General features: G+C 32.5%; 1 protein-coding gene across 1 annotated transcript; it reads left to right on the forward strand.

Moving 5' to 3' along the window:
• The first annotated feature begins 1,104 nt into the window (after nt 1–1,104).
• Nucleotides 1,105–13,755, forward strand: LOC127729005 (angiopoietin-2-like). The gene is made up of 7 exons (XM_052236580.1): nt 1,105–1,198; nt 3,206–3,274; nt 3,432–3,500; nt 10,045–10,116; nt 11,179–11,238; nt 11,867–12,018; nt 13,594–13,755. The coding sequence occupies exons 1-7, from the start codon at nt 1,129–1,131 to the stop codon at nt 13,753–13,755; spliced, it is 654 nt and encodes a 217-aa protein (XP_052092540.1). The 5' UTR covers nt 1,105–1,128.
• Nucleotides 13,756–14,194: the final 439 nt, after the last annotated feature.

Raw genomic sequence — 14,194 nt, forward strand, 5'->3', positions numbered from 1 at the left:
ATAATGGCCAACACTGATACTGCATAGCAATAACTGACCCGATGCTTACTTAAGGTCAATGTACAGGAAATGGGATATGCCACAAATTTAGGTAAAATTTTGCATACAACTTTGGTTTGTTGAACTATAAATGAAAATAGAAAAAAATAATGCATTTATCTGTTTTATTTTCTGAAATATAACTAACCGTTTTTTAAAGGGTGAACAATGATTTTATATATACATAAAGTTGGCGAAAAACGTTCTTAAATTTGTCTTAAAATCATTAAATCTCAGAATTTTTTCTTGAAAATTGATATTTTGTTGACACATCAGTTTCTGTTTCTTTTTATGTGTAATAACCAATCAATTACCTACTTAGTAATGTGTTACGGCTTACAACGCTATGACGTTATGCTTATTTAGACGATTTGCGGTATTTTCTTTCACCTAGAACACCACTTTAAATGATGTACACCGTAAAAACTAAGTCGGTGACCCTATTATTATTTTAAATCATTAAAATCTGTGAAATACATTTGTAGCCCATTCAATTTACATTGACCTTAACGTCCAGTGCAAATAATATATTTACATATTCTTCTGGACACCACACAAAAAGCAGGTTCTGCAAGGCATGTTGACCGATGATGAAGGGAGTGACATTTGGACAGCCACTAGGAAATGAAGGTATCTATGTATGTTGGATAGCCAGGTTTAGTCATTTTGTCTTGCCCCTGACCACCCACGGGCCCTCAAAGACCTAGACATATTGATTTAACGTCCCAATTTTGACCGCACAGCCAAGCGGACGCCTCATTTCAGCAAGGGGTTTACTGCCGAACGGGGATAATGTAATGCTGCAAAAATTAAGAAATATATTATGTTATGCATTTAGATAAAGTTCAAGCATTTTATTTTTTTTAAATTTATGTAAACAAGATAACTGAATAAGTACCATGAAATTATGATTACAATATTATACTTAAATACAAATGAATCAATATAATGGAAATATAATACATTTATTGTACTTGTACCTATTAGTAACTTGAAGTCGCATACACGCAACTTAACAATTATTAATTTGCCAACATTGGTTTTAGCATTTTTTGCATAGTAAAACATTTTGACTACCTATGATCAAAGATGAAGTTGTTTATTGGATTTATTTCTATAATAATTGGGCCTCTTGAAGTCAATTCAATTCGTGCTAAAGGTAAATGTTCAAACATTGCAACTATGAAAAATGCTATCAGACTTTCTGCTTTTTCTCTTCTTCATTTGTCGCAACATTGATGTCCAAAAGAATGAAAAACAAAATATTTACAGGATAGCACAATCTAATTGACAATATTTTAAATTCACAAAATAAAGCTACAAATAAACTGAAAATTATCATTAAACGTTAACATTTTAAAATAATGTTAGATTTTCATACTCAGAAATAAGCGTTAGATTTAGTACTTGTATGTAGATTTTTTTGTGACATCAGAAAAAAAACCCGCCAAAATTTGATTTTCTTTATTGCATTAATATCTTCTACTTGTACTTAGACAATTTAAAAAAGAGTGTATATTCGGTTGTGAAAAGTGTTATACTTCTGATTTATCCACATATGGTCCATATAAGTATTACTGCAATGCAATGATCAATCGATAGCAGACATGTCATAAAATACAGTCAAAATGCGGCAGCCTGTAGCAGGTCTGAACTGGTGTGGAAGATCTGTCCTGAGGAAAGGCCAGGATTAAACTTTATTTGACCATACCTATCCGTAGGAGTAAAACACTATTAAACGATAAGATATTTGGCAATTATGTTCAGAAAGGACTATATTTGAAAAAAAAAGATATCTTCCCGTTTTTATTCAACGTTTTGTTTTCTTTGCATGTAGACATTATACTTGTATTTAAATACTATAATACAATTGAATAAACCCACGTGGTTACTGGTTAAAGGTCTTATATGACAACACTCATTTTCAATGTAGACATCATTTGGTATTTGCATGGCTACAGCGATTGCAGTTTTGTCATTCTGCAATGTTACAAAATGGAAGTTTTGTACTGGCGTGATATTTCTGAAATTAATACTTATTAAATTTTAAGCGAACAAAAGGATGTAAATGAAACATTTCATCAACCTTTAGATATTGTAATTTAGCTTGTTCAGTCGTCCTTCTTAGAGTTTATTTTAGGTTCTTTGCAAATGAAGTTTTTTAACATTCGGATATAATGCCTTTCGTTTTAAGAACCAATGACGAGAGATTAATACTCATATTTCCCACATTGTCAATAAACTTTGGATTTTTTTTATTTTGCAATCGAAAAATAATTAATTTAACTTATGTTGTCTACGAATTTTCTTCTGTTGAAGTTTACATTGTTTTCAATTAGAAAGCTTTTTGAATATTTGTATCTCATAATTCCAAGTGAACTTGAAATTAAGGATGCTCCCGAAACTGGAAAATATGCTTCATATTCTATTCATTTTCTTGATATTGACACGGATGGACGACTACATTTTAAACTAAGATCTATGACAAACGTCAACTTTTCATTTCTCAGCAGTAATATATCCTCTGTCCTCTGTCCCACATTATGCAAACTTCATTAACAATGATGTGCTCCAGACAAAAATCCTGTTCCACCATGATTATGAGAAAGAATGACTGAAATCGAAGTTTTCGGTCACTATCACAAAGTCGTTGACCGTAGCGTTGTTTCTCTGTCTCAGCTCAAAAGTGGCATGTTTTCGCGGTGTTAGATATTTTATGGTGTTATATATTTTAGATACCAGAATACCGGTAGTCGACTGATCTGTAAATTTACCGATTGTGTCATAATCCCTATTGTGCCAGTTTGGCTGATTCTGGTTTCACAAGGCGGCTGATGCATAATGCATAGCAGGAGACAGCACTCACGCATATCTTGTCATCGCACCTAGTGTCGCCTTGTTTGGAGTTAATTCAATTTCCTCAGATTTAGTTTTTTTTATCTGGATTTGTACATTGAATGTATTTATGATTTTTTAGCATTGTAAACTACTGTTGCTTCATATTTTTCTTCCGCTGAAGTTTATATTGGAATTATAAGAGGAGGTTTTCTTGCATTTTAAAGGAAATTCTATTGTTGGTTTAGGGATTTTGTTTTTTATAAAATTATTAATCTATGAAATATATTCTACTCATGAAAATTAGAATCAATATACTTTTCTTTTGTAGATGATTACATCAAAAGAGAACTTCAAGAATATCCTGTACAAATAAATGATATCTTGCATTATATACAAGGTAAAACAATTACCCCCCTTTATTCTTTGTTCAGAAAAATAAATGTTCATCAAAGATACCATGCGTATTTATAAAAGACAAAATAAAATGACATGTATAATATCTTTTATAATATATATTGTTTATGTTCTGAATGAATATCAGATTTTATTTTCAGGAAAATGCCACCGAACACATAGAGAAACAGTTGAAGAAATGCAACAGAAAAAACAATTAATTATAAAGAGTAAGTTGATCTATATGAAACATTTCTATTCATCTTAGTGTACATTACATAACTATGACTTGAACCCAAAAAGTATGACAAAAGTTGGGGTCTCAGGGTTAGAAAATAGACAATTACCAATCCGCTATTGTATGATGAAATATCACTTGAGATAACTTATCAACATAATTTATAAACTGACGCGTGGCACATATGTAGTAGGATCTGCTAATCCTTCCGGAACACCTGGGATCACCCCCGGTTTGTGGTGGGGTTCTTTTTCCCCAGTCTTTAGTTTCTATGTTGTGTTTTATATTTTTCGCCATAGTTTGTCATCGATTTATGAGTTTGAATATGCCTTTGGTATCTACATCTCTATTTAAAGTTTATCCGATAAATGAATTGGTAAAAAAACCGTCAGAGTTCATAATATTTTAAAATTTTACTGGCCGCATACTTATGACGTTAAGTGGATGTTGTTTTTAACAGGAAGAAGGCATTCTTACTGAAACAGACTGTGCTCCTCTTTTTTTAGCTAAATTGTTTATGTCATACAGTGTCCTCCCCAAGAAGAATGAAAACAAGCTTTGATTATCTTTTAACATCAAGTTCCACTGAGATATTCACACTTTATAACTATGTTGTTTTCTGTGATATCCATTTGACGTGGCTAGGTACTTATACATCCCGTCAATGTGTTTGTATTATCTTTAATTTTTACTGGTGTGTTTTGTATATGCGACTTTTTGTGTTTCTGTGGTTCTTATAACGTGACTCTGTACTTTAAAAGATCCCGTCATTATGTTATTGTTCTATTATATGTCATTATGTTATTGTTCTATTATAAATTTGAAAATACTTTGAACGACAAACGACAAATTTATTTTACTCGCGTAGTGGTATTTACCACATGTGGATTCTTAAGGGTTCTGAAGAACTTCTGGACAATTATAAATCTCGGTCTATTTCTGAAATTAATTCTAACATAACTTTTGATTTTTTAACCCTGTATACCAACATTCCCCATGTGAAATTATAAAATTGTTTTGAATAGACATTGAATGACAAACTTTTTTCTTATGTGACGTTTACATTTTCTGACGTCAGACACGCGAAGCAATGAATGTGGGTCTTAATTTGATAGATGCTTTTGTGCTTTTTTTGTAAATAATTGTTTGTTTTGATATTGTAACACAGTGATGACTGCTGTACCCATATTTTGACTATTTTATTTATAATGTCTGTTTTGTTCACGCATCGTTGTAAATATAACGAAATTTGATAAGACTGTCGTACAAGTGAGAGGTTTAGCGCTATAAAACCAGGTTCAATCCACCATTTTCTACATTTGAAAATGCCTGTACCAAGTCAGGAATATGACAGTTGTTGTCCATTCGTTTGATGTGTTTTGTCATTTGATTTTGCCATGTGATTAGGGACTTTCCGATTGAATTTTCCTCGGAGTTCAGTATTTTTGTGATTTTACTTTTTGTTCACATATTTCAAGTATTACATGCAAAAACGATCCAAGAGACACAGTCAGTACAAAAATAAGGAGATGTGGTATGATTGCCAATGAGACAACTATCCACCCAAGTTCAAATGAAGTGGATGTGTGCAATTATAGGCAATCGCAAGGCCTTCAACAATGAGAAAAACCCATACCGTATAGACAGTTATAAAAGGCCCCAATATGAAAAATATGAAACAATTCAATTGAGAAATGTGGTGGGGTTAATATGTTTAGGTTTGCTTCATATCTTGAGTCTTTTAAATGTAGAAATTGACAGCGAATATCGTTTAAGAAATTGAATCGGAAAAACAAAAAGAGATCATGTTTCTATTGTTACCAATGTGAAAATTCGATTTCTATGAAACAAGATTCCTGTAGAACCTACAATAGCCAAAGACTAGCGTTTTATATTCTGATTTCCATGATATATATTTCCTACTAACATCTATTGAAACAAGAATTCTTATACTCAACTTTTTCTCCGCGGTTACAAAGCTCGTTGTCGAAATCTATATTATTTTGAATCAGTAGTCCACAACTTAGACAATAAAGTATATTACTGTTTGGTGTTGATATAACAGTGTCTTAAGACATTCAAGCATCCCCATACGTTAAGCTTTGTCCGATAGAACAGTTGATTGGAAACATTTGTACCTGTGACAGTTTGACTCGCCTTTATAAAATGATGAGTTATCATTCAATCGCGTGTCACGTACTACAAGTATCACTAAATATACTGTAATATATTGTAAAATTGGTGTTTCTTCGATAAACAAAATTTCAAATGTTATACAGATTCAGTGCAATGTGTGTGTAAATGAAGCCGTGAGATATTGGACAATGTGTTTTCACGTCAGACAAACTTACTCGTGCATGTACTTCATAATCGATTTAGAATTTCAAAAGGGAGTGGAATGCCCACAGATAAAGGGGAAAGTACAAATTTATAAAATTAATTCATTACATGATAACATAAACAGTACCGATTTTAATGCACCAGATGCGCATTTCGACAAATAAGGTCTCTTCAGTGATGCTTGAGGCCAAAATATTTGAATATCCAAAATTTAATTCAAATGTTGAAGAGCGGATCAAACCAAAAAGGACCTAAAGTATTATAGCAAAATCTGGACAAGGAACCAGATCTTTGCATGGGGGAGATATCTTTCTTAATTTAAAATAATTTCAAAAATTTTATAACAGCAAATTTTATCCAGACAAAATTCGTATTTTCATGCCAGTACCGAAGTACTGGCTACTGGTCTGGTGATACCCTCGAGGACTAACAGTCTACCAGCAGAGGTATCGACCCAGTGGTACCTGACCCATAATATGCGATCTCGAATGCAACAATCTTTCTCTAACTATGGTCGCAGATAATTAGGATATATGTAAATGTAATTAGTATATTACACAATTTTCATTTTAAACGTAATCAAAGTTTCCTTAAAAACATGATAATTGAAAAAAAAATAATGTTTCAATCTTAAATTCTCCAGTGTTGAGAAAAAAAAACAACTATAAAAATGACCGCACGTGCAAAATAGCTTGCACTGAAGAAAGAAAAAAAACACAATCGAAGTGCATTTTTCTATGAAATCTATTTTTTTTCTCTTTCCTTTCGACTTGAAAGTTAAACAATTATGTTATGCCTGGATGTTATGAGATTGTTCAAATCTTGATATTTGAGTTTTCTCGAGTTTTAAGTGCTCAACCGGTTGAAAGTCACAAATGGTGACCAAATAAACATCATGAAACAATTACCATATTTCATTTTACTTATCGGGTCGGTGTTCTATGTTCCATATAATACTGTATTATAGTTTTAACAAAGAAGTAATCGGGATAAGAAATGTCTAAATTGATAGTTTTTCATTTAGAAAATTCATTAAAAGTATATTATATGATTAGAAATCATCGCTCGTATTTTGAAATTTTCGCCACTTTTCGTTCTTGTCATGAGGATATTTTTAAAAGGACTTTCTATTGTTTACCTCAGAAAATCAAATATCGGACAATAAAAACATATTCAATCTAAACCTGAGACCGAGAGGCTCATTTTTTTTCTAGCAATGTTTATATTTTGTTAGATGTTGTATTTTCAAAGGTATTTATAAACACAGGGTTAAAATTTGAAATGTTTGATAGTACTACTAGGGGGTGTTTAACGACCTTGACTACACATAAGGGTCTCGCACGTTTGGTATGTTTGATTTAAATATGTTAAATAATTCATCTTCAAAATAACTTGATTTCAGAGGGTAATGGGAAAAATAAAAATAACAAAATACCGAATTCCAAGGGAAATTCAAAACGGAAAGTCTTTTATGAAATGGCAAAATCAAAACCTAAAACACATCAAACGAATGGAAAACAACTGTCATATTCCTGACTTAGTACAGGCATTTTCTTATGTAGAAAATGGTGGATTAAACCTGGTTTTATAGCTACCTAGCTAGGGAAATATCAGAGAAACAAAACAAAAACACTTTTTTGAGCGAATATTAAAATCCAACTTATTAAATTAAACTTAAATTGACGTCATTACACACAGAACAAGTACTGAAACATCTCAACATGTCAAGAAAACACTGGACATAACTTTTAATATTTTATTCAGACTAACATTTTTTCCAGAGTCGGATAAGGGACGGCTAGGGGGTCCGCCCCCTTATGGAGCTTTATATATAATAAATGCATTAAGGTTATGAATTCGTAGCTTTATGACATGTTCAATGCAGAAACAAATTGAACTCATTTCATGTTTGAATTGTTAAGAAAATACAGTTACTTGTGTGTGAAATAATTTTGCTGAAAGCTTACTGAAGGTCGTTGATAGGACGCAAATTTATGAGGGCGTGACAAATTGTTTCTAAGGTTCAATCAGGCTTTCTATTGTACAAAGTTTGGCGTGCGGTGATGCTTGAGTAGTGTAAATTACATTTTCAGTTTTTATGATATTGTTTTAGAACATCAAAAGGCTATTTACTATACTAAAGTGATTGTGTCATCCTGATTCAAAATAACATTGTTTTCAGAAAAAGTGGCTTGCAACCGCTGAAAAAAGTTGAGTGTAATGGTTAACTTGACGTAACCTCCTTGAAAGTTTTGCTGATGCAACCATAATTTGTTTGCCCTTTTAATAATGTCTGTGTCACTGATGACCACAATAGTAGCCGTCACCACTATCTAGTTTGCTCTGTTATGGAGCAGAAACTGTTCACCTTTCGAACTTCCCGTGTTTTACTGAACTTTACGTTTTCAGTGTTGTACCTGTAAAATTTTCTTTTCAATGTTTGTGTTGTTTCTAATAATAACGGTCTCATTTGTCATTTGTCCAGAAATAGAATTGTTTTCTTTTTAACTTTTATATTTCGGTCAAGAATAAAGGTTTGCAAATCTACATGTTCCTACAGTTTATAAATTGGTATTCTCGATTGGTTTGACAAGAGACATCTACAAATACTCTATTGCCAGAATTGACTTGAATTCCATATATCGATGTAAACTACACACATATATATATAAGCCCTCGTCACACAAGTCCAAGACCATGAAGATCTACGATCTATAAACAACAAGATCGCGGTGAGATCGTGATATGGTCGGATTGAATATTGAATATTTCATATTTTTCACGTTCATACCACGACCTTGTCATGATACTAATAAGATCCTGCTGCAATTCCTCTACGATACACGTTCAAGTAACGATCTTGTCTCGCTCTTGCTACGTCTAATAATACCTTACCAAGACTTACAAGATCTCTGTAAGCTTCTACCAAGACCTTCCCGATCGCATTACGATCTCAATACGAGTCTACTACGATCGAACCACGACTTTACTACGTTTCCACTACGTTGTCACTGCACTCTAGAATATGGCTTCATTAAACAAGTTCTCAAACTAAATGCGTTGTCACCCAAGATGAAGTATGACATGTTCAGGTCGCCACTAGGTCAAGGATCTTAAGTCTTACCTTCCAAACACTCCTTTAATTCTGACGCGTTGTAAATCTGGGCGTCCGACATGGTACCATATCCTCCCTACATCTATCCATAAAAGATTGTAGTCTGCATCAACCAATTCAAGGAGCACTAATGAAAAAAAAACCCTTTATAGTTATAAAACAAGGAACCGCTTTTATACGGGCTTCTAATAGCAACATGATTTCCATCGAGTGCGCCACAAGCGTGTCGCACATTCCATTTTCTCTGAAATTCTTCGGCAATAGCTCGCCATTCATTTGGTTCTGTTGGACAGGATATGACTTCATCTTTATATTTCTGTACAATTGCCTGGGAAACCTCAGGAATAAAAGTACTTATACTAGTACCCCGGTATTGATCGCGACTCTGAAATGGTACCAAAGGATTGGCTATCTATCACCAGAAACTAAGTGCCTTAAGATATTGGCAACTTTTAGATCGGAATCTGGTGCCTTTCTGAATCGGGTGTCTATCTTCTGAATTCGAGGACTTACTCTGTTCAAGAGTTCAACAAACATTTATGGAGGCATCCTTAATTCTTTCATAAGTCGGTCGTAATGCCCAAATTGCAGTCTTCTGTCAATAGAAAGCCAAGGGAGCACCTAACAGGATCTACGCTGTCTAGTATGTCCTTCTCCTTCTTCTAATAATTAAAAGTGTAGCCTGATCACCCAAATCGATACAGTGTAGCTGAATTAAAGATTGCAGAAGTAGGTTTTGCTAATGTGTGTCCATGGTTGAACTATACAGGTAGAAGTTATTGCATCCGTTTTTTTATATCAACAGAATGAGGTCGTGCAATTATCGTGGCTAGGACGTAGTAGCATCGTAGTAAGGTCGTACTAAGGATAAGCGCGTAGTAGCAGCGTACTATTGTCTTCGTCATCGTAGTATAATCGTATCAATATCGTAGTAGAAGCGTAATAAAGACGTATAGAAATCGGTATAGAAACAGTACGACCAATATGAAAAAAATATTACTATTACCAAATTCCCGTTGTCTATATTTAAACAGTATGTGTGTCCATGTATAAACAAGAATCGTTTATTTTTCGATTTAAGAACTTGCAACCTACAAAGAAGTAATCAAATTAAACAAACACATAGAGAAAGAATTTAAATGGATTACAGAAGGTTAGTTTTATTTTTACGAATTACAAATATAGTACACTAATTTTACTGTGAATATGAATGCTTCAATTGAACTGTTATCGTCAGCTGAATATTTTCCATGCAGTAAAAACCTTCATATCATCATTCAATTGTATTTTTTTGACATCAGGTTTGTTTTTGTCAGCATTGTTCATTGAATATTAAAAGCACCGTATAAAAAGTTTAAACCCACAACCTGTAGCAATTCAAGTTTGCAAAATACTGATAACAGACATGAATATTGTACAGCACTTAAAAAAATCATATAATTACAGAAAAGGTCAATAGTAAAATCATGCTCATGAAAAATTTACAGAATAATGGTTAATTTTAAAGTTAAAGAAAAACACCCTAATAATTTAAAGAATACAAATTTTAAGGCCTCCCCATCAAAATCCTCATATATAAATGTGATAAATGCCATATTGAGCACTATTCGACGCATCTGAAGCACCCGTTTTAAATTTTACAAAAAAAAAACATATTCATCTCATGGTCTTAGCTCATTTATACATGTATAGGCATTATATTTGTCAATATCTTTAAAATGTTGACAAATATAATTTCTACCCATGTTAAAATGTGCATAAAGCGTAAACATGAAACATGAGTTTGTATTCTAATAGTGAAATTCGGAACTTTGGTACTTTGAAGCGAACACCATAGAACGTCATCCATTTTGATTTGACGAAGCGACAAACGCTCTCAAAAACCAACAGTTCACGATGAAAAGTATACAAATACATGTACATGTAAGCTGACTTTAAAGAATGATGTTTTTGAATTTCTCAGCAAACAACATAAATTTCTAGAATCATCTCCGTCGACGTTCAAAATACACCTGTCGATGGGATTTTTAGTTATGACGTCACATATATGCACCCCATGGATAACGAAATTTAGAACATAGCTACAAAGCGAAAGAAAGATGTCATATTAGAATATCTTTTAGGCTCTCAAGATCCAAGACATTTTCATTGTTAAATGCTATTGAATACATATTTTTTTACCCTGCACTAACACTCTTTATTCATGAAAATTTAGAGCTAAAGGATCACAAGGAAGCTCCAGAAATTATTACATCGTTGAGAAAAGATGTTCAAGGTATGTTGGGTATCGTGATACCTGTCAGGTCATAAATATCATAAATTGTGCTGATATTCTATCCCTTTCTATTGCTAAATGTATAGGTAAGCAATTGAAATAAAAAGGTATAGTTCACCTCGTTACAGTGACAGTTCCTTATGAACAAACGACAGAAGATGCAAACAAGTCACTGAGTTCCCTTTAAATCTGATGATTCTACTTAACTAAAATAACGAATAATACAATATATACCTAATACACATGGAAATTATATCTAGCATCCGAAAAATGTACATTATAATTTGTTCGGGTAATCTATGGTGCATGTTTATGGAAGGCAAATGTAAGGATTTATAAATCAAGTATATGTGATGATACAGCAGTACAGATTGCAAAAAATGTTATCGTCGTAAATCATTTGAAGTCACAGCAAAAAACAACTTAGCTTTATGTGATAAAAAAAAATGCATTATCCATCGTTTTCCGTGAGTATAGAATACACACTTGGACCTGGGTGGAATATTCGGTTCAGGTATATCTACTTTTCTCACTGTGAAGATGGTAACAATGACATCCTACATTTTAAATATGTTTTGTTTTACTAAATACATTTACCAAATCAATGTTTTGTTTCTGTAATGAGTAGATATTTGCGAGGGTCCGCCTTTGAATCAACAAAGAGAGTGCACAGATTTAAAGAAACTAAACAAGAAGACAGGTATCCACACAATATACCCAGATAATGTGCATGGAATCAAAGTTTATTGCAATATGGAAGTCGATGGAGGTGGATGGAGCGTACGTACATATCATAAACACACCACATAATGTGAAAAAAATGAAAACAACACGATAAATAATTTCATGCGTCCAAGGCGCTTTTCTAGATTTACCTTCATCAGGAACGCTTAAAGCCGAATATTTGAAAGCCGAGGATGTATAAGAACCGAAACAGTTGAAGAACTATATGAAAAAAAAAAAAATACATAAAAAATAGCCAATCCATCTAAGGTCAACTTTGCCTGAGGGAGTTGAAACCTTAGTTTCTTTAAAGTTTATAAACGGACTATTTAAGAAAAGTTTGTTATAAATCATGTCGATACCGAAGTATTGACTACTGAGCTGATGAAACCTCTGGGACAGTTAACTCTTCATTCTAAAGTAAGTTAGACACTTTAAACCCTATACAGTGTTAAATGACATAAGTCTCAAAATGTTAGCGGTCGCAGTTTCATTTACACAGTCTTCATTGATACATCTCAAGATTTGTATATAACATGGTCTGCTATGAAATTTAGACAATAGTAAAAAAATTAACATCGTTAAAATCATCAATCTGGTCATACGTGTAGCTTAATGAACTATTTAAACGGTATAATTTCCCCTGATTATGTAAGCATGAAAATAAAACCCCATTACAACCGGATTAAAATTTTAGAAAAGAAATAAAAGACAGGTCTGCGAATAGATGGTTTATATATGAGTTTAAATTGGCTTTGAACTAGTTTTAAGTAACTGCAGGTACTCTTGGTTAGGTACTATGTGTATTTTGTCATTTTTATCGATTTCCTTTGTGCTTAGTATCGATCTAATAAGGAAATGTGGTATCATTGCAAACTATTCATCAGGGAGAAAAAAAAACGATATTGTATTAGCCACTATATTTCTTTTCATCTGTTTTTTCTACAGTTTGTTCTAATGATTTATTATACTGCTATAACTTGATTACAATCTAAATTTTTAAATGATTTAGAAACAAGTCAACAATTAATTATGAAGTTTTAAGTTAAAATACAGTATAAAGTGTATGCAAATATGGATTCTATCCACAAAAGATAAAAAACAACGGTTTTAACTACTACCTTCAACAACAAGCAAAACCCTTACCGTATAGTAAGCAGTAAAAGACCTCAAGATTACAAAACTTAACATTTCCATTTCTATAAAGGTATAAAAAATAAGCCATTTTTATAAGCAGTATAAAACAATATCAGGTAAATGTCAGAAAAATAGCAACTTTTTTGTATTCGGCAAGAAACAGTTGAAGGGTTCGGTGAACCTCGTCCTTCACCAGTTTCTAAGCCTCATACAAAAAAGTTAATATTTTTCAGACATTGACTAATATTGTATGGACGCTTTACTATATGCACATATATTCCTCTCACTCTGGAACTGCATAATTGATTTGGCCTTCCAAATGTTTTTTATCTTATCGCCACTGATTGCGTATTTATTTATAAACCTTGTATCTTTGAGGAATTTTAGCAGATCTTCCATAACTGAAAGCCTTCCTTGTTCCTCTTTTAACACCCATAAGATTTAAAAGGTTTTGACACTGATAATGAATTAATTTCTAACTCATTAATACTATAGGTAATACAGAGAAGACAAGATGGTACAACCAATTTTTATAGATCCTGGTCAGATTACGAGAAAGGTTTTGGAAGTCCTGAAAGAAATGTTTGGCTCGGTAATTACACTTATCTCATTCATTTTCACTTTAGAAATACTAAAGCATATTGCCTTAGCTTTTAATGATGTATTTTGTGTGATTTATTTTTTCGAAGACAGTATTGTCACTACCAGTAAAAGCCTTTATCCTTTATCCAGGAAAACTTTTTATTTCAAACGTTCATATTTGGTCAAGTTTAAGAGAATAATATATACCGATATTATGTTTTTAATTTGATAATTTGTAAAGGTTTAACAAGAGTCATTCATCAATCCAGTATTGTATAAGAGTCATTCATCAATCCAGTATTGTATAAGAGTCATTCATCAATCCAGTATTGTATAAGAGTCATTCATCAATCCAGTATTGTATAAGAGTCATTCGTCAATCCAGTATTGTATAATAAAGATTTACTGAATACGACTCATCAATGTACTTAAATGAGAGTGATGTTGACTGCTGTGCCCCTATTTTTGACATTTTTACCTTTTGTGTCTGTTTGTTTTGTTCACGCATCGTTGT

Source organism: Mytilus californianus, unplaced genomic scaffold, assembly GCF_021869535.1.
Source record: "Mytilus californianus isolate M0D057914Y unplaced genomic scaffold, xbMytCali1.0.p SCAF_2, whole genome shotgun sequence".
Taxonomy (NCBI): Eukaryota; Metazoa; Mollusca; class Bivalvia; order Mytilida; family Mytilidae; genus Mytilus; species Mytilus californianus.

Excerpts from the sequence above, each read along its gene's own strand:
- LOC127729005 (XM_052236580.1), top strand. The coding sequence starts at position 1,129 with ATGAAGTTGTTTATTGGATTTATTTCTATAATAATTGGGCCTCTTGAA. Across the intron at positions 3,275-3,431 it reads TATCTTGCATTATATACAAG|GAAAATGCCACCGAACACAT; the intron begins GTAAAACAATTA and ends TTTTATTTTCAG. Across the intron at positions 12,019-13,593 it reads TCGATGGAGGTGGATGGAGC|GTAATACAGAGAAGACAAGA; the intron begins GTACGTACATAT and ends TTAATACTATAG.